Here is a 17,657-nt window from a genome sequence, read left to right on the forward strand (position 1 = left end):
ACTTGGCTAGCTCATGCCCGAAATAACAACACACAAACTGTATTCATTTAAAGAACTGCTTGGCCCATGAACTCTAGCCCTTACAGGCCAATTCTCGCACCTGGACTAGCCCATTTCTAATGATGTGTGTGTAAGCACCCCAAGGTGCGCTTACCGGGAAGATTCTAGCCTAAGTCCATCGTGGGTTGCAGCTGCCTGGGAGAGCAGATCATGGCGGCTGTCTGGTCCCTCTGGAAGCAGGGCAGAGTCTGACCTCACTTCCTCTTCCGCCCAGCATCCTATTCTGTTTACTCCTCCCAACAATGTTCTAACCTATGAGGGCCAGCCAAGCAGTTTCTTTTATTGCTCAGCCAATGAAATCAACAGATTGATATGACACTCCCACATCACTGGGGTGTTCTCTAGTCAGTCATTGGGCAAAGTGCTAATTCATTCCAGATCTGAGCTGGAAAATGACTCATTGAGAAAACACGCCCCAAAGCCCCGGCGCTGGCCTCCCCAGTGTTTCCCACGTTGTAATCAGTTAATGAACTGTGTTGCTCCTTGTTTCTTTTGGCATCCGAGAGTCTTTTGACTTGGGTATCAGGCTAATTTAGCCCTCTGCAATCAGAGCGTAATGAAGCCAACAGTCATCTTCAGTAGCTACTTATGGAAGCCACGAGTGCTCAGTAGGGGAACACTGGTGTTGGTGTGACTGTTGCTGAAGTTCAATTGCATCTTCTCTCTCTCTCTTCAGCTGGGAAGTTGTCAATTCCAAGCCAGATGAAAGACCAAGACTGAGCCACTGCATTGCAGAATCATGGATGAATTTCGGCCTGTTTCTTCAAGAAATGTCTCTTTTCAAACAGCAGAGTCCTGGCAAGGCAAGTTTTGGAATCCTCAGTGTAGCGTGGGAATGAATGAGGTGACCTGTTTTGCTGGTAAAGATGCGAATTTGAAACAACGGAAGCATAGGAGTTGGCTTCAACAAGGCTCAGATGTGGTCACATGTGAAACTCTTGAGCATTATAGGGATTGACTTAGCTCATTACTAGAAGGAATTATGATTGGGCTTTGCTATTCTTAAAACCAAAAGGGAATGGAAAGAATTGTCATTAAGAACGTTGGTTATCATCTGTCCTCTAGTTTTGAAATCGAAGGCAGTTGAGATAAGCATGTAGTCCTTCCAGGGTTTCCAAGGTAATAGAAGCTCACTCGCAATCTAAAGCTATAGTAGAGATCCTGGTTCGCTTTATTTTCAGGAAATTTGCTGAATGTGGTGGATCACAGCAACCCCAACACTTTGGTAGGTAGGAGGATCATGAACTCAGGGTCAGCCTGGGTTACCCTACAAGATCCCCATCCTGAAATAACGAAGAGAGAAAGAATGAAGAACCAAACAAGCTTTGGCAAAAAATTCATTCTGGTTATACAACTGGATAAGCTTTTGTTGTTGTTTTTTCTGATTAAGATAAAAACTCACTCAGGGAAGAGTGTCAGGTGATGAAAGGGATTGCAGACTGAAGGACACAATTGAAGAATGACCTGTGGCTTTTCTGGGGAGGGGCAGTACCATCACCAGACCTTGCTGGTTCCAGCGCTCCTTTTAGGATTGAATTATCCACCAGATCTTGAGGCAATCTCATAATTTCGCCGTATTAAGTAATAGAACAGCCCATGGGAACATGTGTGCATATTGAGCTGGTAGTGCTGCATCTGTAAGGATTTCTTTAACAGCGAACACTCAGTGTAGAATGGACACACGCGAGGGCCTTGGTAGATTGTAGTGCTTAGTTTGCTGTGGAGGTTTCTGTCCTGCCCAGTTCCCATAGTCATTAAGTCCCAAAGAAATCACACAGAGATCTACATTAACTATAAACTGATTGGTCCATTAGCTCAGGTTTCATTATTAACTCTTATAACGTATATTATCCCATTATTATTGTCTATGTTAGCCACATGGCTCAGTACCTTTTTCAGTGAGGCAGTCACATCTTGCTTCTTCTGTGGCTGGGTCAGGACTGCAGAGGAATGGGCTTCCTCCTTCCCAGAATTCTTCTGTTCTCATCGACCCCACCTCTACTTTCTGTCTAGTTGTCCCACCTATACTTCCTGCCTGGCTACTGACCAATCAGTGTTTATTTAAAATATAATTGACAGAATACAATTGTCCCACATCATTAGTTGACCAACATGACATGATCATATATATTTTGAGAAGATTCTGAACTTAAGACATCTGCTTTGGATTATATTAACGTGCCCCAAGGCCATTAGTTAAGGGTGATGATGCAACAGGATATAGGTGATGACAAATCCTTTCTCAAAGCCAGCTTCTGGGTCCACGACTATATCATTATGGCCTTATTTCTTTCTTCGGCTTTGGACATTGCTTAATTTCTAGAATTTCATTTTCTTTCAAGGACCCATACTTTTTTTAATTAGGTCCTTAATTTTGTTCCATGTGTTCACGTACAATTTCTTAGCCAAATGGAATGAAATACTTGTTATCTTGAAATTGAGTCCTTATTCTTTTTCTTAATCTTAATATTTCTAGACCAGAGATATGTATTTCTTCCTAGTTTTGAAAACTCACCCCAGTGAATTTGTTTGGCACTTTAATTCAGTACTTAAATTTAAAACAATACATAAAAATGAGATGGTTTATGAGTAGATTGTAAAAAGCAAGTGGTGACTTAAAAGATCAAATTTTTCTATCTTGATGTTTCTCGTGTGAGTTAGGACAGTTTTCTATAAATTCTAAAATTGCTCAAGACAGCCAAAGATTTTGTGTTTTGCTTTGTGATTGACAGAGAGGGGGGAAAGAATTAGATATCACTTCAGAAGTTCCTGTTCACTTGCATTTAGCTCTGCGGTCACCTAGATGTAGGCGGATACAGTTAGGAAGGATTACATGTTCACAGATTTGTGCCAGAGGTTTTCCAGCAGAACAAATGATGTCAGAGTCATATAGCTACACCTGTAGCATGCTTTGGCCTGTCTGTGGATCTTAATGGTTTTACAGTAGTAGTCAAAGTACAGATTTACTTATGAGGCTTAGCAAAGTTGTTCCTGGGGACATGTTACTATTTGAGTCTCTTGCACCTGGCAGCAATACATCAACAGGCCCGAGTAAGGGAACTTGCCATTGTTAGTGCCAGAATTAGCTCCTCTGCCTGCAAATTGTTTGTTATGAAGTGTTAAAATGCCTCTGTAAGGTTTCTAAGTACAAAGGGGGCTGTTCAAGAAACATGCAGGATATATAATGAAATATAGATATATATCATATTCTACAGTATCTTGAAATAATTGTCCCATGCTATTTCTGTTACTTCTAGTTTTGTCTCCTGGTCTGCAGCGTGTGCACATTTTTTACAATCTTGGGAAGTTACATTCCTGGGGTCATACTCAGCTACCTACTGTGTAAGTATTGTAGTAAAATATAGTGTACTTTGCTAATTTGTGGGACGCATACGACATCATTGGTGCTAATCAGATCTTCTGTAGTTTGGAAGAGAATAGGTGTGCTCTGAATTATCAAACAAATCAGAATTTTCACCTAATGCTTGGTATTTCTTGTCTCTAGAGACATCTATATATAAACAGTTGGGAGAACAGATGTAAAATGCAGACTCATAAAAGTAATGTTAAATTATATCATTGAATGCATAACTAGGCAAAATGCTCCAGGCTGCTGCACATAGGCCTGCACTTTTGCCTTCTAGCATTTTCTCTGGCACCACAGGTAAAATCACAATGAGATACCAGTGTAGCTATGCCGGAAACGTCAAGTGTTAGCGATGGTACAGGACAGCCTGACTTCTTGCTTGTTAGTGGTAGGTTGGTAGAATGGTGCAATCATCTCAGAAAACTGTATGGCTGGCTACCCCAGAGTTAAGTATTACCCAAGAGAGACAGCTGGATACATCTCCTCAAATACTCACACACACACACATGTTCATCTCAGGCTTGTTTTTGGTAGCACAAAGGAATACAGTTCGTATAAGCCTTACACACAGAGACACAGATAAACCGTGTGTGTGATCCCAGCACTGAACACTGATACATGCAATACTGTAGATAAATTTCAAAGTAATTAGACCGAATGGGAGAAGCCAGAGCATGCACTATACAGTTGTATTTCATATAACCCCAGAACATTCAAAATAAAGACTAGTGAAGAAGTAGACCCGCAGTTGCTGGGATGGGTTGGGTGGGGTCAGGTCAGGTCAGAGAGGCGAAAGGAGGAAAGGGAGGAGTAATGTGAGAATACGTGCCTGCACTAAACTGTTCACTGTCTCGATTGTTACAGGGACTCTTGGTTGTTTATATGTCAAAACTTACCAAATTGTGTACTATATGTGTAGTCTGTTATATATGAATTAAAACCCTAAAAAGATCTTCAGATTAAATATTCTGCTTTTCCTAAAATACATGAAGATCTGGTGCTGTTACCTCTGGGTTAGACAGTACCTCTCTCTGCTAACCTCACAGTTCCTTTCTCACGCTGGCTTCAGAGTTTCACTGGGCTCTAAGGCTAACTGCGCAAGAGATGACATTGCCCAACAACAAAATAACAAACACTGAAAAATAGAGTACAGCCAGTGCGGCCTCTTCCTTCCTTGTGTGTTCCTAATGCATGGCACACCTCGCAGCTGGCTGCAGCTCAAACTCAGTCTTCAGATAGAACTCATGGACTCGATCTGCATGATGTAGGGAAAACTGAGAAAAGTGCTGGACAGGAGAACTAGGAGCAAGACATTCCCACCTGGTTTGTGCTGAGTTCAAATACAAGCCCAGCAACCTCATGGGACACCTTCCCAGTATTACTGAAAACAAGCTAACAATAGGAACTTATTTCCTTGTGGTAAATGGCAATAGTAAATGAAGGTACGATTCCAGTTGAGAGCTTAAATTTTCAAGGTAGACAATTAAAAGAAAAAAATCAACCTAATACCAAGTTTAAAAACAATAGCCGTGAATGTGGTGTGTGTGTGTATGTGTGTGTGTGTGTTTAGTAAAATGTCTTTTCATCATAGAGTAATAATAGAAAACCTACCTAATGGAGGGGTTACCCTAAGAACAAAGTTGCTATTTTCCCCATGAATTAAGCAGTATCTTGTAAAATACTAAAATGTCAGCATTCGAAACAAACCCTTTACCCGTGTGATTTTTCTTCTTTATATTTCAGTACTGTTCGCTTTCTTGTGTCCACTGTTTAAATGTAATGATATTGGACAAAAAATCTACAGCAAAATCAAGTCCATTCTATTGAAACTAGATTTTGGAATCGGAGAATATATTACCCAGAAGAAACGTGAGCGATCTGGTAGGTACAGCTTGATTTTAGGTCTCAGCGTGAAATGAGACCTTTCCTCAGTGGTGCTGGAAAAGTCAGCCTACAAAAAGTGTAATCTGTGTAGTTTTCCCTTATATAGGATTTATTCTTTTCTCAAACGTATAGTTAAGTAAACTTTAAACTATGCGCTGTGCATGTTCCTAGTGGCCAAGAGGGCATGGAAAGGTTTTGAGAGTCAGAGACTGGGGGCACCACTGCAGGACAGTAGCCCAGTCAGGAACCCAGTTAAACAGAGGCCGCCTACCCAAGAAACACACTAGACTGCGCCTGTCAGTGTTCAGTCCTGGAAGGTAGACGGGCTCATGAGTTCCCACCCTCCTCTGAGGTGTGATTGACAGCTAGCAGTGGCTGCAGGAAGGGTGTCACTTTCTGGGTAGTGTAGCACTGATAAGTTGCCTGTGTTTCAGGCAACTGCCCTTCCTTGCCCGGTGCTCATGCAGGCAGCCCAGCTTAAGCTCGGGTCACATGCAATGATGACAAGAAAGGAGGAAGGAGATGCGTGGGGAAGAAGGGCTGCAGCAGGAGCATGGGGAGGAGATGGGGTGACAGGGACTTGAAGGGTTGAGATCCACTGCACACAAATATGAAGCTGTCAACGGACAAAAGCATAAATAGATCGCAGAGCACACACCTTGGCAGGGGAAGGAGAAAGGGCTTCAACAGCTCTGTTTTGTTACTTATGATGCACTTGGTTTTAATTTGGGTTGGATTATTGAAAATGTCAGGGGTAAGGGTTAGTGTGGGTGCCATGTAAGAGCAGACTGAATTAACAAGGGAAAGAAAAGGGGGCGGTTCCAGTGTGATTTAAAAAATTAAATATATCATATAAGATTATCATCTATCTATCATCTATCTATCATCTATCTATCGCTCTATCTATCGCTCTATCTATCTATCTATCTATCTATCTATCTATCTATCTATCATCCGTGGCTTTAGAGTTTCTCAGACTATAGTATGCAGCAGAATGACCTGAAGGAGCATGCAGCATAGAGTATGGACCCCACCACAAAGGAAGTCTAGGATAGCGGCCAAGAGCTTATATTGCCCCCAAGTCCCCAGAGCTGCTGCTGCTGGCTGGTGCTATAAGAACATAGATGTCCATCATTTCCCCTGAAAAGCAATTGTTTGCAAATATGTGAAGTTCTTCAGTACAGACAATTATAGGGAAGGGCTAGAAGGTATGGTTGGATGTGAGGAGAATATATATTAAAATAAATGCACTATATCCTGAGTTTGGGAGGAAACTAAATGCTTCCTTTTTTCCCCCTCAACAGCAACAGATAAAGAAAAAAGTCCCAAGGATGACAGCGAATTAGACTTTTCAGCTCTTTGTCCTAAGGTATTTTTGGTCAATTTGTGTCTGTGTGGTTCGGCCATTTATTTACAGAAAGTACAATGATTTCTAATAGACTTATATATAACTTGGGTTATCCTGATTATCAAGATGGTTGGATAATCCCATAGGAATAAGTGCTCATTTTTTATTTTAAAATTTAGTGGGTTAACATGGACTCTTTAAAGGGTCTTCTTGAGTTTGAAATGCGCCACGGCTATTTCTCTTGATGCAGATTAGCCTCACCGTTGCTGCCAAAGAGTTATCTGTGTCTGACACAGACGTGTCCGAAGTATCTTGGACTGATAATGGGACCTTCAACCTTTCAGAAGGGTACACTCCACAGACAGACACTTCTGATGGTAAGCTGATGTGCCCCGGTTCTCTTACTTTTATTGGTATTGAATAAATGTAACGGTACTCCAATTCTGTCAGCCACCTAATGGGTAAATAAAATGTGGAGTATTTGCACAATGGAATGCTGCTTGGATTTAAAAGTGACTGAAGTACTGATACTTGCTATAGCATGTGTGAACCTTGAAAACACTGTGACATAGTTCCTGTTCCATGATCATATGTATCTTCTTTGGCTTAAGATAGTTACCATATGGACTGGGGAGATGGCTCAGATGTTAAGAGCCCTGGCTGCTCTTCCAGAGGTCCTGAGTTCAAATTCCAGCAACCACATGGTGGCTCACAATCATCTATAATGAGACCTGGTGCCCTCTTCAGGCCTGCATGGATAAATGCAGACAGAACACTGTATACATAATAAATAAATATTTAATATATATGTATATATATATATCGATAGTTACCATCTTCAGGAAGGATGCAATTATTATGATGAACACTATATTAGTTACTTTACCCATTGCTGTGACAAAGACCTGATCGATGAAAGCAACTCAGAAAAGCCTGGATTTGGGGGCTTAGACCTTAGGCGCAAAGCTCAGCAAGGTAGGAAAGCATGGTGGCGAGTGCTGCTCTAGCTGCAGTGGCGAGAACATGAAGCTGATGGTCGCATTGCGTCTGCAGTCTGGAAGCAGGTATCAATGCATCCTGGTGCTCAGCTTGCCTCCTCATTTTCTCGTCTTTTTATTCAATCCAGTCTCGTGGACTTAGTTCTTGAGATGTTGCAGACCACAATCAGGGTGGGTCTTCCCTCCCTGTCAAACCTCTCTAGAAACATCTTCATGGACATGCCCAGAGGTGTGTCTCCTAGGTAATTTCTAGTCCAATCAAATCGACAATGAGGAGTATCAGAAACACCAAAACTTTAAAGCCCAGAGCTAATACTAGGCAAAGTTTATTATACATTATTTCTTGCAATAGGAAACCCAAAGGTACAGGAAAGACTTACAGTGTTTGTCTTTTTGCCAAGAGATACCGCCATAGAGTCAGCAGGGGTCCAATATGTAGGTTAAAATGATTCTGGTACACCGAGGATGCCGGATGAACGTGAAGTTGCTCAGAGGCCTCAGGTCAAGTCATTTTAGACAACTCTTACTTCAGATGTCTTGTGGCACTTATGCGTGAATCTCTGTTACACATTTTACAGACCTTGACCGGCCCAGTGAGGAGGTTTTCTCTCGAGATCTTTCAGATTTTCCATCTCTGGAAAATGGCGCGGGAACAAACGATGAAGACGAGCTGAGCCTTGGCTTCCCCGCCGAGCTCAAGAGAAGAAAGCAACAACTGGACGGTGGGCACAGACCAAGCAAAGGCGGCCAGTCGGCAGCTGGCCTTTCTCTTCCTCTGAACAGTGACCAAGCCCTTCACTTGATGAGCAACCTGGCTGGCGATGTCCTCACAGCGGCAATGACTGCTGCCATCAAAGACCAGCTCGAAGGGGCCCAGCAGGCTCGTGCTCAGGCCGCACCCACTATAGGAGAGGACACAGACACTGAAGACGGTGATGACTTTGAACTACTTGACCAGGCAGAGCTAGATCAAATTGAGAGTGAACTGGGACTAACACAAGACCAAGACGCAGAAGCACAGCACAGTAAGAAGTCTTCGGGCTTCCTTTCAAATCTCCTTGGCGGCCACTAACCTGGGAATCAGCTTGCAGCAAAGCACAGACGAACCACCCAAAAATTTCAGACAAGCAGGGAAAACAAAAAAACAAAAAAAAAAAGGAAAACAATTGTATTGTAAGCTTTAATTACTTCAGATTTTTTTTTCTTTTCCTTTCTGTAGTGAGTTGGATATGTATCAGCTGATGATAGACTGACATTTCGGATAGCTATTTTTATGTGATAAGCATGGAAATGAACTATATAGTATATGAACTTTATAGTATATGAACTGTATAGTATATATGCATACTGTGATGTCATAAGTGAAGAGGGGTTGTTTTTAAAGAAAAGAGGAAAAACCCACCCAAACCCACCCAACTTCAGATAGTTCTATAAGTATTCTTCATTATCATTTTCAAGCATGCCGAGATTTATCACTGAACAGTAACAATTGTGAACAAATGTTGTATCACCTCCCGTATTGCTTATACTTGGAAGTAGTTTTTCAAACCTCATTAGATTTTAATGGAAAAAAAGGAGAAATTATCAAAATGTTTGTAGTTTGAAGGGCTTGGGAAACGCTATCAAAATTAATTTTCTAGGAAAAACCTTAAAAATAAGTCCTACCTATCTGCTGAACTATGTCCGTGTTATTTCTGCAGCCGTAGACCGAGGCTTACTGGCAAAGTGCCGTTCTCCACGACGGCCACATCTAACCTTGCAAGGGGTGGTATCGACCCACAGGAAGCAAGCAGCTGTGAATCCTAGAACGATGCTCTGGTTTCGTTCCTTTTTGTCATGTTTGCAATGGGGCGGTTGTAAGAGCAGATCTCTTTCGCACACTCAGACGCAAGTAAAACCTGATGTTTTTGTCTTGTGTTCGGCCTTTAAGTTGTGAAACAAGCTGCTGCCGCGTCCTGTGAGCGATGTGGCCATTCGTGATGAGAACAGCTGTTTTTCTTTTCAGTTTGCAGGCGTAGAGGAGAGAAACTTGCTTGAATTTTAAAGTTTATTTCTTGTCACTGCAGTCTAAGTATGTAAACTGTTTCTTACTGGGAAGCTAGAATATATTTTTTCTTTAAAATTTTTGATCATCTTTACATATTCAAATTTGACTTACAGTGGAAACCAAGATAGTTGTTTTTGTGAAATGATCTTTTAGTACTGGGGGACCATGTCAGCAACTATCTTAAATCTTCAGTTAGAGCTGGCATTTCTACACAGACACACATGAGCCTTAGCAGGGAAGGGTTATCTAAGACTATAGAAAGCTGTGTTCTTTTTTGGTTTCATCCCTTTTATTTCTAAAGATTACTTACAAGCAACTTGAAATTTTAATGTACCATCTCTTATTTATTTTTTCTTTGTGAGGTATTAAAATATCTATCTATCTATCTATCTATCTATCTATCTATCTATCTATCTATCTAATCTATCTATCTCTATTGCCAAATGTAAAAGGGAGAGAAGTTACTGAAAACTTTGAAGGCTTGCTTTTTTTGATTGATGTTCTATTCTTATGTCATTAGTGCCTCACGACTGTGTTCGGTGTCCTTTATTGATACAAAGTGAGCCTGTGCCTTCATTATCTTGCCCGTTTTGGTACCAGTGTAAATTTGTGTTTGAAAACCTTGGAACTGTGTGAGTCTGCGAAGACTATATCTGAATTCTATTCAATACATTTGTTGGATGTGAAGAAAAATACAGCCACATATTTATAAAATAGTTGTTACCAGTACTTCTTTCTATGTGTTCGTTTTTTTTTTTTAATTTAAAAAATACCCTTAGTCGTCACATTAATAAAACAACAAAGGTCACCCAGTGTCTTCACTAAAGAACAAACAAGAATTCTAATGGTCAGCCATGAAAGATCGTGTGTGAAGTCACTCGCTACGCTTACAAGATAAACTAAAAAAAAATGCTGAATTATGATAGTTTGGACAAAAAGAAATCCAATCTAAAATATTACTAGATACAAAGTAAATGTTATAGGGGAAAAGAGTCACTGTTAAGGGGGAGTACCAGAGGGGTGCACAGTAGTTTCCTGCATTTCAGCATGACCTGTTCCAGAATCTGTGATCATCCGTTTACACAGGACAGAAAGAAAACTCCACTCAGACTTTTATCTCAAATGTAGGATGTTGAGGCGTTTGTGTGCTTTCTGTGGGGACAGTGCTTCTACTTTTAGGCTATTGTAGCGAATAAACCCCAAGAGTGAACCAGTCCAGCAGGGAACTGCATATCCGTTGCTGTGAGAACGTATACAAATTAGTTTTTTTTTCTCAGTATGCCAACAGCTGGATCAGGAAAGGCGTGTAAGGTCTGGGTGGAAGGTCATTAAAATCTGAACTATTTTAATTGCTGAGGAGTTACAGAAAAAGTTTTCTCATTTCCTAGAGAAAAGGCTGAGGAAAACCGTGTGATGGGAACAGCACACATGGACCATATATTTTGGTAAGAATCAATGAAGCATTGCTTAAGAACCTGAAGTCTGAGGTGGAAGGTTAGTTGGGGCCTGCATGTTGTCCTTCTAAATCACTTCTGCGTTTACCATACTACAACTCTTCTAAAAGGATGACATTTCATTCTGCCTCCTTTTGTAGAATATGGAGAAAGCAAACTTTTATAAAAGTTTTATAGTTAGCAGATATCCTCCTATTTAGGAATTATATAGAGACTTGTTGCAGGAAGGTTCTTTTTATGTTGCCCAAGTTGGCCTTGAACTCATGGCAGTCTTACTGACTCAACCTTGTGAGTGCCGAAATTAAGGCATTTATTGAAATATGCATACTTATTTAAATAAGCACAACTTTCTCCTTTTTGAAAACGGTTAAAAGTTAGCATGCTGCTGTTTTCAGTTAGAAGTAAATACAAATTCAAGAAAAACTATTTCTATGGGAACAGTACTTTTACTTTTAGTCTGTCGTAGCAAATAAACCCCAAGAGTGAACCAGTCCAGCAGGGAACTGCATATCCATTGCCGTGATATATTTCTGACTGTAATTGTGTGTTTACACCCCAGCTTTATCAGTTGCAGGAAATTATCCTGAAACTCTGAGTAAACTGTTGTCAGGGATCATGGAAATCCCAGGGCTGTCCCAGTGTCTCAGTGCATACGGTCCCTCCATTTCCTCCATTTTTGCTGCAACATTTGGGTTAGAATGTGTTGTAGAAAGATGTCCTCGGAGCCTAACAGTCTCCAGAGGAGGGGTGGGGATGGGCCATCAGATTGTTACCAGAGATCTTAGTCACTTCCTCCTGAGCCTTCCAGCCAGGCCAGCAATACATCGGTACATCACCCTAACTGTATGTGGCGCATGAGGCCTTAGCCAGTACAGAGTGTGGAAGGTTAACTGGGGGGGGAAGGGAGGACCTCTCTGCAGGTTGGAAAAATCAACATGGTAGCAGAGCTGAGACTTTCTGGTGGTGTGGCTTGTAGTGTTTTTTTTTTTTTTCTCTTTACTCCTTTGGTGTTTTGGGGGCCTGCTGCCCAGCTCCCAAATAAATCACACACAGAGGCTTATTATTACTTATAATTGCCTGGCCTTAGCTTGGCTTATTTCTAGCCAGCTTTTCTCAATTTAAATTATCCCAGCTACCTTTTGCCTCCGGGCTTTTCCCATTCTCTTACTTCTGTAAATCTTACTCTTACTCCCTGGTTGGCTGGGTGACTGGGTGGCTGACTCCTGATGTTTTCCTCCCTTTGTTCTCTTGTTCCTCCTCTTCCTCGTTTCTCTTATTTATTCTCTCTGCCTGCCAACCCCACCTGTCCTTGCTCCTGCCTTGCTGTTGGCCATTCAGCTCTTTATTAGGACCCTTTGGTGTTTTAGACAAAGAATCACAGCCTCACAGAGTTAAGCAAATACAGCATAAACAAAAGACACACACCTTAAAATAATATTCCCCAATGGTGTCTGCTTTTGGCTCACCCACACTCCTCTAAGTAACTCCCCCCCCCCCCCGTGCTCCATAACTAAACCCAATAGACTAGCTAGTGGCCAGGCTAGACTTGAGCAGAATTGTACTTTGCTCTGCCCTCAGTCCTTGTCTGGAGTGATTAGACATTTGTTTGCGTGTCTCCAGAAAATGTCAGCACATCTGGTTCTGATGTTGGTATTATGGTCCTAAGACACAAAGTCCAAGTCTTATGATTATCTTCAATCTACAGTCTCTTAGCCTTTCACAAAGGCACAGTTCCAGAAACAGCTACTTAAAAGACTTTTAAGAGGAATCAACATGGTATCAAACCAAGACACTGATTTTTTTTTCTGCTTACATATTATCTAAGCCATCATTTTAGATCTTTTTTGTGTGTGTGTTTTTGTTTTTTTGAGACAGGGTTTCTCTGTGGAGCCTGTCCTGGAACTTGTTCTGTAGACCAGGCTGTCCTCAAACTCACAGAGATCCGTCTGCCTCTGCCTCCTGAGTGCTGGGATTAAAGGCATGCGCCACCACTGCCTGGCAGCCATCATTTTATAGCTTAAAGGCAACTTTAACTACCTGTTCACAAGAAAACTGCAGAGTTCACTTAATGGATCTGGCACTGTAATGGCCTTATAGTTCAATAAATGCCTGTGAAAGAAATGGATGAAATGTATTATAAAGGTGTGTATTATGTCACTGTCTCCGTGGACCATGTGTAAGGCTCTCCACTCCTTATTTGTAAGGGTTCTAATGTTACAGACTGTGGAACTCCAGTAAGGTTGACCTAACCACTTTGTAACTGTTTCCCACCTAGATAAAATAGAGATAAAACAGTACCCCCTCACAGGATGCTGTAGGAATTGTCCCTTAAAGGCAGAATTGGCCAACTAGCACCCACATGGCAAATCCAGGGTGCTATCTGTTTACATATGGGCTGTACACTAAAAATAATTTTAACTGTTTGAGACAGCATCTCCTCCTTTAGCTTAGGAAGGCCTTTAACTCATCGGCCTGCCTCAGCTACCTAAGTGTTGAGATTTTAGGCATGGACCATCATGTCCACTTCTATTTTAGATTCTTGAGTCTGTAAAAAAAACTTTTATTAGAGCATAGCTGTGCTTATCTGTTGACTGAGTTTTCTATCCTGCCCAGTTCCCACAGTTGTTAAGTCTCAAAGAAATCACACAGAGTTCTACATTAGTTATAAACTGAATAGCCTAGTAGCTCAGACTTCTTATTTACTCTTATAACTTATATTAGCCCATTATTTTTACCTAAGCTAGCCATGTGGCTTGGTACCTTATTCAGCGAGGCAGTTACATCTTGCTTGCTCTGTGGCTGGGTCAGGACTGCATACCAAGCTTTCTTTTTCCCAGAATTATCCTGTTCTCATTGACCCACCTCTACTTCCTGTCTGGTTGTCCCACCTATACTTCCTGCCTGGCTACTAGCCAATCAGCATTTATTTAAAATATAATTGATAGAATACAGACCATTGCCCCACACCACTTCCCCCCCTCTCTTTTCTTTTTTTAAAGAACTCTGAATCTAATATCCTTTGTTTAGCTTTTCTCTTGACCATTAGCCATAAAGACTTGTAACCAACATTCTAAACAAAGAAAAATATCCTAGTCCATTTTTGGGGAATGTGGGTGTAGTTTTCCAGGCTACTTCCTGCTGGTTAGGGACCTAAAGAAAATTTAGAATTGTGATTAAGTCCTGACTAGAGTATCCTGTGAGTCTTGATCATCTCAGGCAGCATCTTAATCTGTTCTGGATGTAGAACTCAGACATCTGGGCCATCCGTTCCTACCGGAGATATTTCAGGTGGTCTTCCTTGATCAAACCTCATTTTTCTTAACTCAGAATGAATCCACATCCTCTTATTTTCTGTGTAAACTAAAGCAAAACCTCTTCTTTAAAGTAATGTATCTTTTGACTTTAATTTTGAAGTCAAGGTATCTTCAAAATACCTATCTTGGATTAACCCAGCAACATTTATAAACAAGTATCTTTTAGCAGCTGTTGCTCCTTCCTCAGCATTCACACAATTCAAAGAGAGCATAAAACATACAGTATTCAGACTCTGTGTAGTTTTCATCTTTACATGGCTTTATTTTAACCTCTATTTTTTTCTTTTTACTTTAAATTTTTGGCTCTTTGAGATAGGTTTTCTGTGTATCTTTGGCTGTCCTGGAACTCACTCTGTAGACCAGGCTGTCCTTGAACTCACAGAGATCCTCCTGCCTCTCAAGTGCTAGGATTAAAGGCGTGTGCCACCACAGTTGAACTCACAGAGGTCTGCCTGCCTCTGTCATCCAAGTGTTGGGATTAAAGGTGTGTGTCACCACACCCAACTACTCTTTTGTTTTATTTTAAGGACTTTATTCTTTTTCTTTTCTCTCCCAAGCCTTCCATAGATTTTTAACACACTGTAAAACATTTAGAGGTTTTCTTTGCCTTTGAATCTCTCTTTACTGTATATCTCTCTTTTTCTGACCACATGAGTCTTTAATTTGCTAAGCAGTATGGAGAGGATTAAAGCCATGGCTTTGACGGCTAGATCTAGCCCATTCTTTAGCTTTGTGAGATTCTAGCCTCATGGCTGAGGTACCAGCAAACCACAATCAAATGTTCTGTAGCTGGACCTCCTGCCTGAAAGAGTCAGAGTTTGCAGTGGCAGGACGGCCCAGAAAGTTGGCATTTTAAAATGGCCTGGCTTTTTTCCTGCTATGGCTGAAAACCAAAAAGCATGCAGTCAAGCCTTTCATCAACACCATTTAAGTGTTTCGTGTCAGGGCCTCTTAAAAGAGCTGCAAGGTTTTACAGCTAAAGCTGAGTCAGGAAGCCTCTTTTAAATGAGAGCACTTGCCTGGAGCAAGCAGAGCACACCTGCGAAAGTACTGCTATCAGTAAGCCGTGCTTAACTCTATTCTTTTCTATCTAGAATTACTTCCCAAACTCTCTCAGGCTTTATGTGGATGCAGTTGCCCCATGTTGGACACCAATTGTTGTAGGGAGGGGCCTGCTTGTTCATTTGGGCCACCCAAATTATATTTTGTGCGAAATAACCACAAAGAAACTGTATTCATTAAAACACTGCTTTGCCCATTATCCCTAGTTTCTTATTGGCTAATTCTTGCATCTTAATTTAACCCATTTCTGTTAATTTGTATATTGCCACATAGCAGTGGCTTACCAGAAAAGATTCTAACTGGCGTCTGTCTGAGGCAGAGGATCCATGGCTTCTCCTTGACTCTGCTTTCTTCCTCCCAGAATTCAGATCTGTCTTCTCCACCTACCTAAGTTCTGGCCTATCAGGCCAAGGCAGTTTCTTTATTCATTAACCAATACAAGCAACACATAGAAGGACCTCCTATACCACTTATCCACCTAGATATTATGATCTGTTGCTTTTATTTTATTGCAGCAAACCTAAAAGGCCTGAATAAAGACTAGACAGGACCACAAGCCTAACCTTTTTTACTGCCTGTTCCTTTATGAGCAATAATCTAATAATGATCTAAGAAATAGGAAGCACTACAGTAATAATATCCTCCATCTCCATTCAGAAAGGAACAAGCGTCCCATGGGCTAGCACAAAACAGGACACATCAAGTTGAGGCAGAACCAAGTTCCTCTCCTTACACTGAGGCAGAACCAGGTAATCCAGCATAGGGAACAAGTTACCAAAAGTCAGCTAAGAGATCAAGCTACAGGATGGTCACACACGTGCAGAGGATCTAGGTTGGTCCCATGCAGGCTTCCTGACTGTTGGCCCGGCATCCATGAGCTCTTACTCAGGTCAGCTGTCTCTGTGGGTTTCCCCCATCATGGCTCCCCTGGCTGGTACAATCCCTCCTCCCCTTCTTCTGCAAGACTCTTGGAGCTCAGCACAGTGCTTGCAAGACCCTACGTGTACGAGATGACTTAGTCTATTTCCTGTTGCTATAACAGAACTCCTGAGGCTGGGAAGTTTATAAATAAATATGTTGTTTAGTTCTCAGTTCCAGAGGTCCAGGAGTAGAGAGGTGGCATCTACGACCTGCTGCTGATGGCTAAAATGATGCTCCACAAGTGGAGGAAAAGGAGAGGTGAAGGGGGATGTGTGTGGAAGATGGGTACCACATGGTGATTGGGGAGGCTCTCCAGATTTCCACTGGCAACTCTTCTAGCAAACAATCTACTCCCAATTTCTTGACAAAAACACTAATCCACTCATGAAGGTGAAGTTCTCATGACTCAATTACCTCTTAAATTTCCCACTGACTCCCAACACTGTGACACTGAGGAACACTGTTTTAACACACAAATCATTAAGGGACACACCGTATCTAAATGATAGCAAGCAAATTAAGAACATCCTCATAAGGAGTGGTAAATAAATTCAGGTCCCATTGCTAGCATAGGAAAAGCCACATTGACTACAAAGCTTATTCTCTGATCTTCACTACAAAATTTAATGGAGGTACCAATGCTGTTTAAAGAGGCAAAGTCCATTGAGCAGCCAGTGGGTGGCGTCACACACCTTTAATCCCAAGACTCAAGGTGAACCTTGAGAGTCAACCTGTCTAAAAAGAGAAAGTGTGACTCCATCACTAGGGAGTCAGGCGCCTTTAATTCCACCACTAGGGAGGTGGAGGCAGGAGTGATGGGGGGGGGGTCTAAAGTAGGAGAAGAGGAACTCATTGCAGTCTGTAGTCACATTGAGAACAGGATCGCCCCTTTGTCTGAACCTTGGCAGAGGTCAGAACTCTCTAGTGACTTGATTGCTTTGCTTTTCTGATCTTCATCTTGAACCCAAATATCTGTCTCTGGGTTTTTATTATTCGTGCTCCACCATATATATATGACGTTATATAGACAAATCGAGTACATAAAATGGGGCGATTCCCAAACTGGCATGAATGGTAGCTGTTATACCCCCGGGATCTCCGACGACGGAGCCTAAAAACGTCTAACGATCGATCGATCTATCTATCTATCTATCTATCTATCTATCTATCTATCTATCTATCTATCTATCATCTATCTATCT

At 41.5% G+C, this 17,657-nt stretch overlaps 1 protein-coding gene across 3 annotated transcripts in view; it reads left to right on the plus strand.

The window, feature by feature from the left end:
- Window positions 1–10,433, plus strand: part of Retreg1 (reticulophagy regulator 1) — a 125,670-nt gene extending 115,237 nt beyond the window's left edge. For all 3 annotated transcript variants that reach the window (XM_050120480.1, XM_050120482.1, XM_050120481.1), the window contains 6 exons: window positions 737–863; window positions 3,318–3,402; window positions 5,171–5,308; window positions 6,616–6,680; window positions 6,910–7,036; window positions 8,236–10,433. In XM_050120480.1, the coding sequence (XP_049976437.1) occupies window positions 737–863; window positions 3,318–3,402; window positions 5,171–5,308; window positions 6,616–6,680; window positions 6,910–7,036; window positions 8,236–8,729 (1,036 nt within the window). In that variant the 3' untranslated portion in view covers window positions 8,730–10,433. The remainder of the gene's footprint in view (window positions 1–736; window positions 864–3,317; window positions 3,403–5,170; window positions 5,309–6,615; window positions 6,681–6,909; window positions 7,037–8,235) is intronic.
- Window positions 10,434–17,657: the final 7,224 nt, after the last annotated feature.

The sequence above is a fragment of the Alexandromys fortis genome, unplaced genomic scaffold, assembly GCF_014885135.2.
Source record: "Alexandromys fortis isolate MF-2015 unplaced genomic scaffold, M_Fortis_MF-2015_v1.1 scaffold_191, whole genome shotgun sequence".
Classification (NCBI taxonomy): Eukaryota; Metazoa; Chordata; class Mammalia; order Rodentia; family Cricetidae; genus Alexandromys; species Alexandromys fortis.